At 32.7% G+C, this 20,763-nt stretch overlaps 1 protein-coding gene across 1 annotated transcript in view; it reads right to left on the bottom strand.

Annotated features, from left to right (window-relative positions):
• TNKS (tankyrase) overlaps window positions 1-20,763 on the bottom strand; it is a 197,000-nt gene that overhangs the window by 136,932 nt on the left and 39,305 nt on the right. The window contains exon 3 of the mRNA XM_079139072.1: window positions 7,467-7,562. Coding sequence (XP_078995198.1) covers window positions 7,467-7,562 — 96 coding nt within the window. The remainder of the gene's footprint in view (window positions 1-7,466; window positions 7,563-20,763) is intronic.

Below are 20,763 nucleotides of genomic sequence, written 5' to 3'. Positions count from 1 at the left end.
CATATTTAAAACCATAACTATTATAATAAATGTTAAAAGAATCATTTAAAATAACAATTTGTTGAAGTTACAATCCAAATTGCTACAGTTTACTAGGGAAATGACAGCTGCTCTCTAGATATACACAACAAGTTATTATGTTTCACAAATATGTCATTTTTTGATGAGTTGAAAGATCACATTGGTTTAAATGATGTAAGTTTGATCATTTTAATTACACAAAAAGGTTGATGAGAAGAGCGCCTGAAGTACTAGAGTGCTGGGGTTATCTAAACAGAAAAATTAGACACTTAGAAAGTTTGTTTATATATATATATATATATATATATATATGTGTGTGTGTTTGTTTATATATACATAGAGACATATACATATATATATACACATATACATACACACGTTACTAATTCATATTAAGCCTATTTACATTACTTGAGCTGCCTCTTAACCATAAATAACTCAAATATTTTACATACCATACTTTTCCTTGTAGATTTTAAAAAGATTTTTTAAAGTGTCAAATGAAGCCAAGTGACTAGAGAGCAAAGATGAGCATTTATAAAGCTTGACAATGTTAACAAATTTATTTGTTTTATCAAAATATCACAATGATGTACTATTAGGTAAATGTTATTTTATTGAAAGAATCTTTACCAAAAAAAAAATGATTTTAACATTATATATTAAAGGATTTCAACTGTGAGTTTATGAACCAGTTTGATTTCATTTTTATTTTATGCCAGACCTCATCCTTCCAAATGAGTAAATAGGTTTAAAAAACAATCTAATTCTGTATACATAAGAGCACTGATTATGGAGCCAAAATGTTTAAGTTTGGGTCTCAATGTCCCTTGTGACTGTAAACTAGAGTAACTTAGTATTTCCATCTATAAATATGAATACAATGATAACACCAACCTCATAGCTTTATTGTCAGAATTCAATGTCCTTAGAACAATAGGCTTTCAGGAAGGTTTATTGCTCTTATTATATTTGACATAAAGCTTTTTTAACTTATTAAAATTTAGCTTGCTATAAGCAACACAAAAATAATTTGATATAAATTACTAAACAAATAGGTACTAGAAAGAAAAAAACTGAGCCTGGCGCAGTGGTACACTCCTATAATTCCAACAATCCCAACAACTCAGAAGGCTGAGGCAGGAGGATCTCAAATTCAAAGCTTGCTTCAGTAACTTAGCCAGGCCTGAAGCAACTCAGTGAGACTGTCTCAAAAGAAAAAATTTAAAAAGGGCTGGACATGTGACTCAGTGGTTAAATGCCCCTGGGTTCAATCCCTGCTACCAAAAAAAAAAAAAGGAAGAAATAAATGAATTAGCTTTAAGTACCTTTGACCTGTTTGATCATTGTGCAAATAAATACCTTTTAAAATTTAAATCAATGTGCCCTATGTCAGATATGATCTTCTTTAAAAAATAATAAATAAATAAGGTAGATTTATATTTCACTCCTAAATTGTTTTCATATTTTAAGGTTTTAACAAAAGTGTTTCAACTACATTTATGACAAAACCTTAAATTGTCCTATTCATGTCCAAAATTACAAGGAGAATAAACAACAAAATGTTCTTTAAAATTTAAGGATTAACATTTTCATCATATCTTTAAAGTAGTATTTACACTTTCTTTTCAACAATAACTAGTTTTAACCATCACTGTTAATAATACTAAAGGCTATTTTTCTAAAAAAAATCAGGAATTTGCCTTACTGTAACAATAATTTTCTCTTAAACTCAGGTGGATAAACATGGCTTATCTTAAAAAGTAAGGTAAAGGTAGTCCCTTTTATTCTTTATTATTACTATTTATTATTCTTTATTTTCTAGCAGACATTATACAATGAGACTTCATAATAACTTGGGAATAATTCATAAAGTTCAGATTAACAACATGAAAAATTTGTTTTTAATCATGTATGCTGATGGTGAAAATGTGCATCTGATATGCAGTGCCACAATATAGCACAGCTAATGTATAAAACAGCATATTAAGAACATATTAACAATAAACGAGAGGTGCAAAAACTAGACCCCAGTTGGACATCTGGAAGTTTGATTTGACAGATGCAGGCAGTTTGATCTTTCCAGAATTGGAATGTTCACAGTCACAGAGCCATCTACAAAATCTGTTGACAGAAAACTAAGTACCTTATCCATTATCCTAATTAAAATTTTTTTAAATGCACCTATGGTTTAAGAGATGGTATGTGACTATAAGCAATCCAAAACGAATTTTAGAAAATAGAAAATGTATTAAAAATATGGTATGAAATGTCAAACAATTAATAATCAGTATTTAAAACAATCCAAACCAATTTTTAGAAAGTAGAAAATAAAGAATGTAATATGGCATGAGATGTCAAATAATTAATAGTTAATCAGTATTTGTAAAATCTGGAAGATATACTACTTTCAATTACCAATCAGATATATTTGTTTACTTAATCATTTTATATATTTTTCTAAGCCCTAAGGGCAAAGAAGGGAGTAAGACAAACAAAAGTCCAAACCCTTATAAATTTCTGATTCCACTGGGGCAAACAACAACAACAACAAAAATGCAGGGGACGGGGGTATAGCTCAGTTGGTAGAGTGCTTGCCTTGCATGCACAAGGCCCTGAGTTGTATCCCCAGCACCGCAAAAAAAAAAAAAAAAAAAAAAAATGCAATTTCAGTTATCAATATATCTATCAAGAAAACAAAGTAAGCTAATAGGACCAGAGGATAAAAACTCATCTCTTGAGTTACAAAGTATCAGAGCAGAGATTTAACTGATGAGCTATGTGAGGTTCTGGAGCAGTGTTCACTTCAATAAACATTGTGTTAGCCTAGTCACAGAAATGTGCTTCCTCTGTTTGAGGGACAGCAAACATTCATCTGCAGCTGAAGCAGAGATCAAAAGAGAATATAAGATCAGAGATATGCAAGACAGGAGCCAGATCATCTAGATCATGGTTAAAGAATTTGGATTTTACTGAACGCGGGGGCTGATTTAAGCTTTAGAAAGACCACTCCAGTTACAGTGAAGAGACATGAACAAGGTTCAGAGACCCATGAAGCTACTGCTGTCAGGAAAGAAAAATGATGAAGCTAAAGCAGTGATTGTGGGAGAAATGGTTCAATCAGGAATCTCAAAGTACAGAAAACCTAATTACCACTCTGCTGGATGCAGTCTGAGGAAAAGAAAAGAATGTAAAATTGTGACGAGCAAACCCTAATAGTCAAACCTAGGCAGGCAAGCAGGGTATAGATCACTTAAGTCCCCACTGACTAGTCTAAAGATTTTATCTGAAAAGCAGTAGCAAAGGGGGAAAAAAAAAAGATCCCAGACACATTTTGCTGACTTACCAAACCAGTTTCTGCAGGAACACACCAGATCCCTCAACACTGTCAGACTGCTTGAGTCACAGCTGAGTGCTCCTGCAGAGACTGGGAGGCTGCCTAGCAATCATAGATTAGGATTTCCTCAGAAGTACAAAGAATCTACATTAAAGTTTATTTATTGTTGAGACACTGAGTATAAATATATCTTTCTTCCCAATACTTTTCCCTCTCAATCCACTAAGAAATTATTGGGACCAATTACCTTGCCAACCTTATGATCGACTAAACTCTCCCAATTTATCCCAATCATCCTTAGTCCTGTCAATGATAAACATTCCTTTGGGTAGCTATCCTTCTCTAAAACTCAAGTCTTAAAACTGCTCTCACCTTGGCTGACTCAACTTCCCTCTATTAAACTCTCTCCTATCTACTGTGCCCCAGAGGATCACTTTTTCATGGTTAACAAACCTCCTTCCTAGCCCTGTTCAAGGAACACTTTGTCGACTACCTTCAACTTAAATGTGACTCTGACTATAACACATGCAGTACAGTCCTTTAAAAGGGAAGTTCCTCTTCTCCAAACCTTCACAAACTTCACATTCAAGAATAGAGATATCTACCAGACTTAACATGGTAAAGCAGCACAATTTCAGAGAAATTCATAAAATGACTCTAAATTCACAAAAAATAAAAGCTAAAAACAACTTACCAAAGTGTTAACCACTAGGGGACTCACTCAAAAAACTAAAATACATCCATAAAACTAATGAAGTAATTATAAACTGATGTTGTAGAATACTTAATATCTTCTGGGACTATCCATGTATGTATACTTAATTTAGTACTATGTAACATACAAAACTGATTTGATTAAAGAAAAAAAAAGCATGAAGCATATATACTCGAAAATACAAAAATAAGTACACCAAAATGTTATCTCTAGGTAGTATAATCATGAATATGTTTTTTATTTTTGTGCTTTTCCTATTTTCTCAATTTCTCAATGTATTTTTTATAACCACAAAAAGGACAAATATGCTTTTAAAAATCCATAAAAATCATTTTAATAACATTTTGATAATCATAACACAGCAAACATTCTCTTCAACAAAATGTATGTAGGCCATTTTAGACTTTTCATATCCTTGCTTTAACTTTAAATCTTAGTTCCAAGTCCTTCAAATGATTGCCTAGAATATCAGTCATCAAAAACAAAATTCAAAAAAACTCTTAATATTTCTTCTAAACATATCATCCACTTAAACAGTAATGCAGCAAAGAATGTAACCAGTCTAAGTAATTATGGTTGAGATGTGAGGTGTCCCCCAAATGCACCTGTGTCATTATAAGAATATCAGAGGTAAAACAATTGGATTATAAGAGCTGTAACCTAATCAGTTCATCCAAGTTTGAATGAAGTATTACTAAGTGGTAACTATAGGCAGGTGGGGCATTGTTGGAGGAGGTGGGTCACTCAGGGCATGTCTTTTACAGCTTCATCTTCTCTGTAGTTCCTTCACTTCTCTTTCTGCTTCCTGGCCAGTCATGAGCAAGGTAAATGTCTCTATCATGCCCTTCCACCATGATGCTCTCCTCAGAATAAAGGCACAATGGACCCTGCCCACCATGAACTAAATCTCTGAAACTAAGTCAAAATACACTTTCCCTCCTCTAAGTTGTTCTTGTCAGGTGTTTTGATCACAACAACACAAACTGGCTGATACACAATTATTCTCTGTAAAATAAAGAACATACTGTTGCTTTGTAAAGTTTTATACAACTCCATGCATTCTTTATGTATAAGACAGCATTAATCAAGCACATATTTTTAAGTGTTTTATAAAGAGGTTTTCACCTCACTAATTTCCTTTAAGAAAAATACGTATATCCTTGTACGTAGTTTTGGCTAATGTACCAAAGTAGTAACATAAATCATGGGATGTTGGAAAGCAATTTTCAACAGGTAAATTCCCAATGAGAAAACATTTAAGAACACAAACATTACTCTCAAAAGTTCGGCAATAAACTACAATTGCAATTGGTATTAAAAAATACTTGGAATAATGTCTAATAACTCAAAGAAAGTACTCTGAAAAGAAAGCCTTCTGCATATCTTCTTTTTGTGTGTGGGCTAGGGATAGAACCCAGTGCCTTGCCGCACATGCCAGGCAAGTACTCTACTACTGAGCTATACCCTCAGCCCACCCTCCTTTTTAAAACTCATGTTTAATCTTTTAAATTCAGCTTTGAAAATAATCCTTCCACCATAATGCCCCTGGAAAGAACTGCTTAGTACAGAATCTGTGTGGCCAGAAAACATTTTAGAATACAGTTCACCTGTTACTTCACTGCATTATATAACATGAACATATACGTAGAACTAGTTAACATGTCCAACAAAACTTTCTCTATCTGAAAAGCTGTATATATTTTTTTTAAAAGTAGACATTCTTGAAAACAATAAAATCAGTATTATGATCAAGAATTTAATATCTTCCTATCCAAGCAAAAGATGGCTTTCAAATCAATTTTAACAAATGATATCTGTCCTCCAGAAGCATTCAGTCTCCATGAATGATTAGGTCACAGCTCTTTCCCAATATAATCTTAAAATTCATTACAAATCAGAAGCTAGCTCCTTATTGTTACTAACATATTTAAACTTAGTCTTTAAAACAAAAGTATAAATGGATCTAAAAAGCAATGATGCATTGCATGAATCTAACGAATGGACAGTCAGCAGGCCTTGAGAGTTGGAGAGGAGGAAAGGTCAGAAAGAGGACACTGAGATATACAGACGGTCTTGCTCGGCATTTATAATATACCGTACCTGTGTTTCTATGAACTGTATTTTTCCTTTGGTCAGAGACCACTCTAAAGCTTTCTACAGTTGCCCATGGCTTTGTTAGAAGAAAATGAAAGGCTACAGAACCTAAGCAGGCTTCAGACTATGTATTTTAATTTCATTATTTAAAACTGTATATGTATATTTAATTTTTTTTTCTTATCTACGCTGACCTAAACAGCTTTATTCCTCTAATATGAGTTATCCTGATTTGGCAACCAAGTCATACAACCTTTAACTGAGAAAAATCATATTATTCTGATTTAGCAGTGATTATATTAATTTTGGCACAGTGGGAAGTTGGCCTTCCGTGCAAAGTAATTAAGCAAAATCCCATATATTTTCAAAGCTTACTTAATGTTTTCATTCACCTCAGAATACTGTTTAAAATGCACAGCATGTATTCTAAAACTTAAATGAGAAGAAAAGATTTATTTTCTTCAAACAGGGCAAATTTAAAGGGTAGTTAAAAGTCATTTACTTTCACTCAACCTAAAACAATAATGTTGGCACTGCAGTGACAAAGAGGCTCCAAATTACAAAGGTCAGTTAAGTAAAAGAGGGCAGAGGCAGCAGGACTCAAGATACTAAAAATAAAAACAAAAATAGATTCAATGCAGCATTTTGAGAATGAAGATCAATGAAAATAGTTTCTCAAGATTTTACCAGTTATAATGTTATTTCCTATATTGTTAGGAGAGATCCTTTGTATTTTAACATTTCCTTTTTGCTGGTTCTTGGCATTTGCTTTACTTCACATTATCCGAAGTAAAATACATTGCCCCAGTTAAAAAATAACTTGGCTATCACAGTAAAAGTGAAAACATGATAAAAATATAAAGGGATGGCAAGCAAGAAGCAGCAGCATATTTTATTTACTATCAATCCAAGTAATGAGGCAGCAGGTTGTCTTTCCAATCAAAACTACTTTTATAGTTATACAAATGTCCTTGCCTGCTCAATAGCGTAGGTCTTAAAAAGAAACAACTGAGAGGATGAGGTAGAGGAAAATTATGATATAAACCATAAAAATGACTAAATACGAGTGAATAATGTTACAATTTAATGCCATAATTCTAAGTAGAACAAGCTTATTGCTTCTATTCATGACAACACAATAATTAATAAGACAGATATCTAATCAATAATAAAGTAATGGATAATGATGTAAATATTTGTTTAGTTTCCTCAGTGGGAAAAATAATTCAATGCATGAAAATTTTATAAAATCAAGCTAATAGTTCCACAGATAAAATAATCTGTTAGCTGTTTTCTTACCTGTAAGGACAGCTTTTGCTGAAGGATCTGCCAGGTCCAGGGCTGATTTCCCATCAGTGTTCCGAATGTTTGGATCAGCTCCGTGCTGCAGCAGCACTGTGCAGGGAAAGCAGAAACAATATCTTACCTCGGGGATACAGAGATTATTTACTGGTAAGTGTCGCCTCGGCATGGTGTAGGCATAAACATACATTGCACAAATTTTTTTCTTTCGAGAAAAAAAAAAGAAAGAAAGAAAAAGAGAAAAAAGCACTGCAGCAAAGGATCTTCTCTAGAGTAAAGCGAAGTTGGCAACTTATGGTACAGTATTATCACATGACTTGACATCATAAACATGAAAGTAGAAAAATCTTGCAATATACAGTTTTAGTTTGCTTCCTTCAGGCAGCAGTAAGGGAAGCTGTGTGCTCACTGACTCACACTGTGAAATATGCTAACTGTGAACCTGCCCTATCTTTACTACCACTGTGGCTGCTTGTTGCTGCTGCTGCTTTACTGCTGAATTTCCAAATGCTTCCTCTTCTCAGAATAGTTGTGATACCGTGCAAGCCTTTTAGTGGCTCACCGCTTACATATGAAACTCACCATAACATACTGGCTTGCTTCCAAGAAGTTTAACAGACATAGTAATGCATGCAACTCTGGTCCTCTGCAGTCAGGTTGCACAAAGAATGGTCTTCTAAAGTAATCTTTCCATCAAAATTTTTTAAAAAACAAACTCAATCTCTGTAATCAATGTATACTAAGGAATGTATGTTAACACATGCTACATTGGGTAGAAAAGTAGCTGCAGGTAATTCATAGATATGGGAGGCCCCTACAAGAGAGAATAACTGTGTAAGTAAGATCCATATGTAATATTCAATTGATCCAACATTTCTAAGCTTCATCTGGTGTGTGAGTATGTGGCAGTAGGGGTTACTGCTATTAATATCACCCAAGCAAATGATCAATCTAATAAATAGACTGAAGATCCCTAGTCCAAAATCCAAAATGGTCTTTTTAAAAAAAAAGTAGGGGGGAGCAACTCAATGATGCCCCAAGTGGAAAATTCCACATCAGACTTTATGTGACAGGTCACGATCAAAACACGAGTGCACTAAAAATGTTATATAAAATCACCTTTAGTCTGTGTATATATGGTATATATAAAAAACAAATTTCCTGTCTGGACCTGGATCTCAACCCCAAGATATTATATAGTGTTTGTATGTGTATGCAATATATATATGAATACTTGGAAATCTGAAAAAAATCTGATATCTGAAACACTTCTGATCCCAAGTATAAGTACAACTCAATTATAGGTTTTGAGCCACCTCCATTAATAAGACCCAAATTTTCATCTAGATCTTGGGTAGTTTTAGATATTAAAATGTGTGCCACCAGGAGCAGCATGATAAAATTTTACACTGCCCTGCTTCATCTATGTGGGATGTGAATCATGCCTCTGCCCTGCATATCTATGCTGTATATACTACTCACCCATTAGTCACTTAGTAGTCATCTTGGTTATCAGATCAATTTTCATGGTACTACAAGTGATTATGTTCAAGTAACCCTCATTTTACTTAATAATGGTCTCACTAGTGGAGATGCTGGTAATTGGGACATGTTACAGAAAAGCTATAAAGTGCTTCCTTTAAGTAAAGAGGTGAAATTTTTCAATAAAGAAAAAAATTGTAAGCTGAGGTTAGATCTATGATAAGAAATCTTCAAAACTGTGAAAAGGAAAAGGAAGTTATGCTGTCCCACCACAAAACACAAGTTATAAGACCACAGTCATGATAATTTTTGTTACAATATATTCTAAAACTGTTCTATTTCTATTATTAGTTATTACTGTTTATCACATCATGACCAATTTATAAATTAAACATGGTACGTATAGGAAAGACCACAGTACATATATGATCCAGCACTATCTGTGGTTTCAGGCATCTACTATGTGTCTTGGAATGTATTCCCCACAGGTAAAGGGGGATTCCTTTACTCCTGTATATTATATGCCTTTTTTTTTTTTTTTTTTTTTTTTTTGTGTTGAGGAATGAACCCAGAGCCTCACTAAACACACACTCTACCACTGAGCTACGTTCCCAGTTCCTATTATTTCATTCTTGAACATAGCAACAAACAATTAGTTTCCAGATGTTTAACATAATTATTTTCCAGACTCAAGACTTACGTGGAATAAAATAGCAAGTACCAAAATATCAAATTGTAGTTACTTTTTCATTATAATGATAATCATCAGCACTTTTGCAAGAATAATACTTTTTATATTCTAGGAAGAAACTAATGTGAAGATCTGGTTTATAGAGGTCTTTATCATAAAGAATCAAAAGAGAGCTGATAACTACCTCAAATCCTTATGTAGCTGCTGAGTGAGCAAATGTAAAAGAAAATAAAAGAATAACAGCTACCATGAAAAGTAGAGATTTTTGTTGCATCTTCAGGAACTTCAGAACCTGCTTTTAAACAAAAGATATTGGAATATTTTTATGTAAGAGTTTGACAATTATATGATGGGAACTTTCATAATGCAGCTTTTAATAAGTGGAGGAGGCAAAGTATTGAAAGCCTAACTGTTCCTCCAAAAGTCAACTAAAACCTCAATCCTCCAGCTATATGTCATTATAATTTAATTGCAGTTTTATTTATTTTATGTAACTTTAAAAGGAGTATCTTTTTGAAACAATGTGTTTTCTGAACATTTTGAGGTCACACCAACTCTTTCATTGAACCTGAACACATAGGAACATCCACTGCAGAATAATGTCGCAAAAGGAAAGAAGCAGGTGAATTTTCTGAACCAGATGCCAATAACAAAATCCATGTGAGAAACACTTGCCATTTTTAGTTCACAAAGTATGGGTTAAAAAACAAAACAAAACTTGGGCCTGGTGCAGTGGTCCACACCTGTAATCCCAGCAGCTCAGGAGGCTGAGGCAAGAGGATTGCAAGTTCAAGGCAAGCCTCAGCAACTTAGTGAAGACCTGTCCCAGAATAAAAATTGAAAAGGGCTGAGGTTGTAACTCAGTGGTAAAGTCCCCTGGGTCAATCCCTAGTTTAAAAAAAAAACTTTAAAAAAACAAAACTTAAGAATTTTAGTAGAAATAAAGGTATCTGCAATTAGAACAGTGGGGATCTAAACTTATCTTTCATAAAAGGCTACAAAATTGCTAGGAGGATTAAATCAGAACATAAAGTGGTATGCAAAGGGTTGAGCTTAAAGTCTAGCAATACCTATTAGCTACTAATATTTTATATTTGAAGCATGTTTTAAAATGCAGATACTATTTGTACTCTCAACCCTAGAAATAACTACTAATTACATGCTTTGTCATAAGGTAAAAGTCAGCAATTATTTTTCTGTTTAAGAGTCAGATAGTAAATATTTTAGGCTTCATAGATTTTACTTCAACTCTACTTACCATTATAGTGCAAAAGCAGCCACAGACAATACTTACAATAGCTGTGTTACAGTCTTACTTAATGACAATGAAATGTGAATTTTATATTTTCATGTGTCACAAAATGTTATTTTTGATTTTAAAAAACTAGTTTCAAATATAAAAACAATTCTAAACCACATAAAAGCACAGGGTGGGATGGGTTTGGCCTCCAAGTCAGAAAGAACTGACTGACCTCTGACGTTGGGCAATACCATATGAAGTGTGGTCTTATGAACTGTGTGTGTTTCCAGAACTGTTTATAACCCATCTACATCGATATAAGCAAAGAAATTAAGGGTAAACATTTAGAAATTTAGAAATTGAGGGTAAGCATTTTTAAACGATTTCTTCCATTTTTATCTGTATCTTATTTACATTTCACAAAATTTTTGTTCTATCATACATTGGGGAGAAAAACCCTTGTCTTCTATGACAGGCAATTTGAGAACTGATAAGGGGACACAAAATTCTCTGGGACTTTACGTCCCAGACCTCTCAAGTAAAGGCATCAGACTAGATGGGTGAATTCTAGATGTCTATGATGAGGCCTGATAATGTTTTTAGAGTTACAGCCAAAAACCTGAAAGGATTAAGATCTAAAATTAAAAAAAAATAAAATAAAATTTTTTTTGTTTTCCTTTTATCCTAACACTTTTAACAAAAGACAACAAAAACTAAAGTTGAGTTTATAACCACTCAAAGTTGTCAGGTACTGACTAAAGTGTCCCAAATTGCTCTCTAAACAAGTCCTCCAATGGAACATCATTCTAAAATGCCTTCAAATCCCTGATGTTTCACACTGTTCTGGGGATTTGTGGGGGAGCTGTTTTCAAATACCAAAAGAATGCCATATACACAGGTTCCTTAAGGTAACAATGACAGCTTTCAAGAATGTCAGACTGTATTTGAAATGATGCCTTCGAAGACTCAGTTCTGAGGTTTCAAAATTTGCTTACAAAGTTCTGAGCCATCAAAAGGAAAAATACAATGTGACCCCCCACACACAAAAATTAAAACTTTATTTAACTCTTGAGTAAGTAGTTTGGGCAAAAGGTGACTATTAATACATTAGAAATCCATCTTCCATAACCAATATGCACTGACAACATACATAATACAAAACATTCTCCTTAAACAGAACAAGATCACAAGCAAAGTTCCCAAAATATAAAAACAAATATACAAAGTAAAGTTTGAAAGAAATATAAGAAAACTAAAATATGAATAACATTCAATACATAAATTCAATGGTACAATGGCCAATCAAAATTCCCTTATGCTATTTTTAATCAACTGGTATATTATCAAACATCAAATCCCAAAGACTTTGTTCCTAGTTGTTCTACTAATGTATCTCAAATTTTATTTTCTTGTGAAATAAGAGGAATGGAAAAAATATAGCAGGAGTTATCACAACAGATATTTAAAACTAAGGTAGCATAATATTTAAAAATGCCATTTTCAAATAAACTATGGACATGTGATTTTTCCCATTTCTAGTATAGGTATTCTATGTACAGTGAACCAGATTCAGAAGGAAGGACTTTAGCCACATTGTTCTATTTAATTCCTCAAAACTTAAATTTAGGCATGTGCATCACTTCAATTCTTGCAAATAAAAAAATAATTTCTGCATTTATACAAAGCCTCAATCTGTCAAACTATTACAATAAACCATATTTAACTTCGAGCATTACTAACTCATTTAAGAAGAAAGAATAGAAGAAATGAACGTGAATTTTCCAGGCTAAAAATGTTGTAAGGCTTTTAGAGTACACATCAAAAAACTATTTTAGTAAGTTTTTACTTTAAATGACAAAAATTACACTGTTAAAAATATTTAAGTTTCTGTTTATGTGAACTTAGAGCTATGTAAGAATTTAAAGTTGTTCCTGATGACATTCGAATATTAAAAAGCTATGTTTAAATTAAAATTTTTTTCAAGTATATATAAGTATCTTACTCTTTAAGAGTAAACAGATACTTATTAGACTGAATTTCAAAAACTGAATTTCACAAAGGACCAAGTTCCTTAGATGTTTTAAGCAAACAAAATTTTTAATTTTTTAGCAAAACATCAGAGAACCAATTTTAACTAACAACTTTCAATGTACAGGATTCTTGCCAACAAACATGGATTTTAAGAGACTAATTTTTAACTGAAATATATGATACATCCTGGTGTTAATACATATTCAGACAGTCTCTTCTATAAAAACACGTACAATATTATAATGATGTAATACCATTATCATAGATATTTACACATGTAGTGCTGTACATATTTGTATATTGTAGACATTTTTAAAATTCACTTATCTTTTCATTTGATGTGTACTTATTATGGCATGAAAATACTCAAGTTAGTACATATTTCTTTAAATCATCAATGATTTAAAATGAGTTATTGCCAGGCCTCTACTCCCAAGGCACATGCCTCTACTCCCAGGGGCTTGGGAGACTAAGGATGGAGGATGGCAAATTCAAAGCCAGTCTTAGCAACTTAGGGAGACCCTGGCTCAAAACAGAAAACAAAGATGGGCTAGGGATGTTAGTTCAGTGCTTAAATGCTCCTGGGTTCAATCTCCAGTACCAAAAAAAAAAAAAAGAGTTTACTTATCACTAATAGTAAACACAAAATTCAAAAGCAACCACTGCTATCTTACATAGTAGTATGGCTAACCAAACTTTAGAATTTGTATGACTCAAATTTTCTTTTTTCAATAAAGGCAGGCTAGCTTATTTGAACCTCCCTTAGGCTCTAAACAATAAGCAGAACAAGATTTAAAACAAAACAAATATACAACTTCCTAAAATCACTTAAAAGCTAATGAGACAGTTAAAGAATTACCAGGAGAAAACTGATGATCAAAATGAATCCAGCTGGGCACAGTAGTACATGCCTGTAATCTCAGTAACTCAGGAGGCTGAGGCAGGAGGATCACAAATTCTAGGTCAGCCTCAGCAACTTAGCAAGATCTTGTCTCGAAATAAAAAACAGAAAGAACTGGGAATGTAACTCAATGGTAAAACATCCCTGGGTTCAATCCTCAGTACCAAAAAAAGAAGGAAAAATGTGGAGGCTGTAACTGTCCTGAAGTCAATTATTGATATAGAAAAATATAAACTGTCTTTCCGATGTCCCATGAGGAAAGATAACAGCAATAAAATCCAGGGTCCCCAAAGAGCAAAGACTAACAAAGACTCTTGCCACATAATAAGGTCTGTTCTCCAGGACAAGGATGAAGTTGATGTGAACTAGCCCTAGTACAGACCACATTAAGGTTTACTAAGAAGTAAGTGCTGTGGGTTGAGAACATTACACAGCAGAAGTCACAAGGTGCTGGGGTAGGAGTAGGGTAGAGAGAATTAGAGATTCTGGTTTTAAGAAAGTAAAGAGAATCTACAGAACTCATTAACACACCTGGTACAACTAGAAAAACAAAGGCCACCTTAGTTATGAATATATGTCATGCCCTGGAGCACAGGTAAAGATCTAAAGGTCAATATATTTTCACAGTAACATTAAAATTATTCCACTGTTTTACAGTATTAACATTTGCGCTAATGGTGTAAAAGCAATAGAGGACAGAAATACTGCTAACTTGGCATTTATCAAGGTAATACCACCAGAATCTACTAGTGATCACCATATTCATTACCTTACATTTGCAGTAAAAAGGAAGGTCAGGAGTTTCACATTAGAATGTCCCTGGTGAAGCAGTAAAGCTGAACCCGTAGATACATATTTTTTAAATATTCTTTGTGAAGAATATGAAAGTACATATCAAAGTACAATGGCTGTTAGAAGGAAAAATACTTAACAGATTATGAGTTGCAAGCTGAACTAGCCACTTTTCATCATGAAGCATTATTTTTAATTACAAAGACAACTGACAAGAAAACTTATTCAAACTTGAATATTTGGCAGACATATTGTACAGATGCCAAATATAAAATATGAGTCTTCAAGCAAAATTCCGAATTTAGTTAATATTTTCACTTCTCTACCTGTGTGAATTTCCAAATTCATGTTCATTCGGCTGACACTGGTTATGAAAATAACAATTTTTTTTTAATATAGTAAAATAAAAACTCAGTGAAACGATGAGTAAGGGCAGAGTGCTTGCCTGAGGCCCTCAATTTGATACCCATCACCACACACACACAGTCAAAATGAAATGACGAGTAGAAATCACAAAACAATACAGAGGTACAAAATTCTTTCAAAGTGCAAGACAACCAATGAATTGTAATGTTATAATGCAAAAGAGCTCTCAGACATGGTTTCAAATTCCATGTAGAAATTAACCATTAAGAAATTATCACTGTTAGGGGCTGAGGCTGTAGCTCTGTGGTAGAGTGCTTGCCTAGCATGCATGTGTGAGGCACTGGGTTTGATCCTCAGGCATCACATATAAAACAATAAATAAAATAAATAAATGTATTGTGTCCATCTACAACTAAAAACATATTACAAAAAGAAATTATCACTGTTAAGTTTAAATAAAGTATCAAACAATATCCAATTATTTCAAAAGTCCATTAATAAACTCCTCAGTTTTCCAACTATGAATTGGGATGTTCTTTATATATGTATTTCAATTCAAAACCCATACCAGAACAGATTGTACACAGAAGCAGATAAGAAACTCCAGCTATCTTTTGATTAAAGAGATTTGCATAAATGCAAAACAACTGCACTATTGTCATTTTTCATTTTGGAAAATACAGTATTTTTCATAAAATACTAATGGGTAATGAGTTTATTTACTAAATATATTAATAATGCCTTAAAGTTCTTAGTTTTGATTTCTAATACAGTATATAACCCACATAAACAAAAGTTCTTTGGCACTCTCAATGATTTTAAAGAATGCAAAGACTAAACATTTTAGAAATTCTGCCTAAGTCTAGACATGTACTAATAAAGTCTACAACCCAAAACAAACAGATCTGTGGAAGAGCCAGGGGATTGAGTCTTACTATGTGATTAAAAAAAACATGGGAAACACTTTAGGCTTTCCACAGATCTGAATTAACAAAACTTAAACTTCAACCTCCATAAGTTCAGGATAATTTTGAATCTGCAACTGAATAATATGCTAAAACAAGAATAAAAATTATTTAGAAAAAGATTAAAAATGAAAAATACTGCAGAATTATTACAATGTCCACTATTGAACTGAATTTTAGATACATAAATAAAAAGAACAATGTGATCTAGTAAAGAAAAAGTCACTAGAAACCATACCCAACGTGGATTAAAGAGTGATCTTTTGGTTAGTAAAGATTTTGAAGTAGTAATTACATGAGTATGACCAAGAATTAAAGATAACATAAAGAATTTTTTTAAAAATATGGCCTTAAGTAGTAAACTGACATACTCTGACAGCAAGTGGAGAAACTATACAACTTTAGTTCAACATTACCTAATTTTAGGATTTACTGTAAAGCTTCAATAGTCAACATGCTATACTACTGGAATCAGAACCAATAGGTAAATCAATGGAATAGAAGACAGTTCTGAAATATAACATATCTAAAGTCAACAGATTTTTTTTTTAGCAAAAGAAGCACAGTAATTCAATGGTGGGGAAATGGTCTATTCAACAAATCATGTTGGCATTGACTATATAGAAAAAAAAAACAAAAAATAAATAAATAAACAACTCTTACCTCACAATATAAATTAACCATACAAACAAATTAACTCTGAAGAGACTAAAGTCTTAAATGTAGGTAAAATTAAAAATAAAGCCTGTAAAAGAAAATATGAAAGAAGAATCTTTGTGACCCTGACAAATGCAAAGATTTTTTTAGATAGGAGAAAAAGAGCCTGACTCTTAAAATCAACTACTGATAAAGTGAACTTTATCAAAATTAAGAACTACTCTTTGAAAGGCATCAAGAACTTGAAAAGGCAAGAAAAACTAGAAGAAAATATCTGCAACACACAAATATGATAATTACCAGATTATATAAAGAATTCCCTACAAGCTAATTATGAAAAAACACAATTTGAAAAATTAATAAAAAACTAGGATACTCACAAAAGAAGATATATTACTAATGAGCACAGGAAAAGAAGTTCAATATTATGAGTCAACGAGAAATACAAATTAAAGATAGTAATACCGAGTGTTAATTGAGGAGATACTATAACTGGAACTTTCATACATTGCTGATGGACACAAAAAAACTCATCTGTCAATACAAAAAGATTTACGTGTGAATATTCATGTTTATTTGTACTATTCGAGAATTAGAAACTATCTTAATTTCTATCAACAGATGAAAAGATAAAACAAATTATGGCATAGTCAGACAATAGAATACTACTCATAAATAAAGTGAACAAACTACTGAGGCATACAATAGAGGTAAAACCTCCAGAACATGAGATGAGCAGACCAAGTCAGACACCAAAGAACAAACTTCTATAATAGAAAATTCATCCTATGTTTTCAAAGAGCTCAATTATTGACTAGATGGCTGAAAGGAAGTAAATTAACTGCAAATGGGCACCAGAAACATTGTTGGAGTGATAAAAATATTATATTATCTTGATTGTGGTAGTGGTTACATGGGAGTACATATTTGTCAAAATGCATTAAGTTGTATATTTAAAATGTATCCACTTATTTTATTACCTCAAGCTCAATAAAGTTGTTTTTTGATAAAGCTCCATCAAGTTAATATTTTTTAAATACCAAGAGGGTTTCACTGAAGATCAGAAATATGTAAAGGGACAATTACTGAACTGAAAAATACATATTGATACAGGTACTTCCAAGAATGCAGCATGGAAAAAAAAAAAAAAAAAAAAAGTGTAGTGGACAATGAATGGAATTGGATGGTCTTCCACGCTCTGAACATTCTAAGAAGTTAAAAAAAAAAAAAAATTAAGAGATAATACCTGATATTTTCCTGGAACTAAAGGTAGACACCCAAGAGCCTAAACAGGATAAACTCATTAATCATGCTGAAAATTTTTTTCATATATAAAGCAGCAACAATGACCACAGACAAATCAACATACAGCATGAAGTTAATAAATAGTAGAGTACATGAACTACACTTGTGTGATGGGCTGACAGATCTGGCTCCATGAGAATGTTATAGGCCAGACTCTAAGGGAAATGACTAAACAGACTCCATTTTGCTCTGAGACTCCATGTTATGTAGGAAATAATTTTCTCCCATGGGAGCAACCCACCTCTGTACCCATCCTCAGTTACTTAGCGTGACATGTTTAGCAATACAAAATGACAATTCTTATGTAATAAAAAATTGCTCTCTTTTGATCTCTATTGCTTTTAACCAATGTACCAGGTAAATGTGTGGGAGTTAGTAACCATTCTTTAGTTTGTACCTAGGTACTTCCCCTCTGTTGATAATCTCATGATGTTAGTTTGTAATTTCCAATCGTAGCAACAGACACTTATGATTGATGTGATTTTTGGTATAAGAACCCTTACAACCCTATGGTTGGGTCTGCTCTCCCAATAGCCATTTTTTGGGGGGCACTGTGTGAGACAGTCAGCCGGCTGACTTAATAGTCTCAAATTTGGACTTCTCAGTGGTGATCGGTCTGTTCTTAAGTTGCGCCTCATAACACACTGAAGATAACTTTTGTGAGCCTAACTTTACATGTTATATATAGTAATATGTTAAGCAGAGATTTAATTACAATTGCTTCCATGTCTACATGCAAAAAATCCAACTTATTTTATAACTACAAAATCACCATATTTCTATTCTTCAGGACAGGTTTAATTTAGAAGATTATCAATTATGTTATACTTTTCAAAGTATTTTATATTAGTGCTAGTAATAAAGTAGATATATTCAAAATTTTTCTATAATACTATGCTGCAACCAAGACACGCAAAGTCTAACTCTGATTAGCCAAATCAAAACAAAACAGTTACTGAATATAAGCTTAATATTTTCCACTTGTGAAATTTTGCATCTAAAAAGTTTACTCCCTCTTCATCTTTTAGAATCCTTTACAATTATTTTCTTTACAGCACCATTTCAACCTGAGTAAACTATTCATTTAAATTCTTTGATTTCTAACATTCAAAGGAAATAAACACTGACTGTATATACCAGATTAAATGTGAGACACAAAAAGAGTGATCAGTTCTGTTTTCTCTCAACATACTCATGATAATAAGCAAATTTCCCTTGAGAATATGAGATAAACATGTCTTTGATGCTCAATGGTGTCTTTTGCACTGAATGATTAGTGACATTCACTGAGTGAAGTAAGCTTCTTTCATCTTAATTAATATTCTTTGGAGGAACCTGAGAACCTCATTACATAATACATAGCCTAATGTGACCCACTTATAAAGCTCTTCTAAAATGGAGATTAAAGAGCAAGAATTCTAGTATAATGAACATGGAATGAAGCTGTGTCAAAAAAGTTTTTAAATAACAGCTGTGTGGTCTTATCTTGGTCTCTGTAGTTATAAAATAAGTAATTAATAATTTCCCATTGTTCCAGAGCAATGCTATCCAATGCAGTAGCCCACAAATGACCACTGACTATGACCTTGAAATGTGTGCAGTCTTTCTGATGATCTGAATTTTTAGTTACAACATTTAATTATAGCTAACTTAAATTTAAAAACTGATACTTCATTCAGCTACTGGAAAATGTTTAGTTTGCTTGGAATACCTTAGGTACATGAATCTACTTTTTCAATAGCAAATTTTATGAGATCCAAGTAGGAATCAAATATTACTCATAAACATGTTACATTTAACTGAGATGTGCTTTAAGTATAAAATAAACACCAGATTTCAGAAACTTAGTTGAAAAAAATGTAAAAACTCTTAATGTTTTATAAACATTACATATTGAAGTAACATTTTGGATGCATTGTATTAAATAAAGTATATCATTAACTTGATATGACCCACTTTTTACTGTTACTACTGGAAATTTTTAAATTACATACGTGCCTGCCATTATATTTCTACCTAACAGTGCAACTCTAGAACAGAGATTTTCTGCTTTGAAACTATTGACATTTTGACTCACATAATTCTTTGTTGCAGGTGTAAGATAATGACTCCTCCATGGTGCCCTGGAAATTCTGTAAGTATCCTCTCGGAGTGTTTGCAGATAAATATGGGAACTACAGTTAATCTGAGTGTTGGCTGAACACCTTGTGATCCTCTGAGAGCAGGTGAGGGTGGGAAGTTGCAATGAGATAACATCTCCTCACTTTCCTCATTGAGAACTCCTGCTCTTTAGGTTCTTCACTACCCAGCCCCTGCCCCAGCCCCAGCCCCAGCCCCAGCCTCTCAGACACATGAAGGTCTAAGTTTCTTCCATTTCTAAACATTTATTTATCAGGTTACAGCAGGTTATATTTCATTTGAAGAAAGATTTCTGCAGTTTAAAAACATAAAAAAATAAGTAAATAGTAAACCAGTGAAATAAAATAGTACATAAGTTTAAAAAGATAATAGTAATATAAAAAAATAAAAAAATGATCTCTAAAAATCCTTCTAAATTTAAGATGCTAAGATCTATGAATTTATCTTTGAGTATAGACTTTGCCAAGTAGAGGAGGTTTTTTATTTTTTTGGTTTTTTTTCTTTTTAAACAAGGAATAAAAACTACATTAGCTATCTTAACACATTGAATATTTCTTAATACAGGTATCCCATCAAAAACAAAGGCAGAAACCTGGCCAAATATTTATCTTGCTGCTATCTGTCCTTGTCTCCCAGCCATTCCCCTCAGATATAAACACATTCACCTATATTACTTGGATCTTTACTTCAAATTCTCACTAAAGAGAATTTGGTCCAGCTTAGCT

This window comes from Sciurus vulgaris, assembly GCF_902686455.1.
Source record: "Sciurus vulgaris genome assembly, chromosome: 5".
NCBI lineage: Eukaryota > Metazoa > Chordata > Mammalia > Rodentia > Sciuridae > Sciurus > Sciurus vulgaris.
The sequence above is the reverse complement of the archived record's forward strand: the minus strand, read 5'-3'. Positions and strand labels throughout refer to the sequence as shown.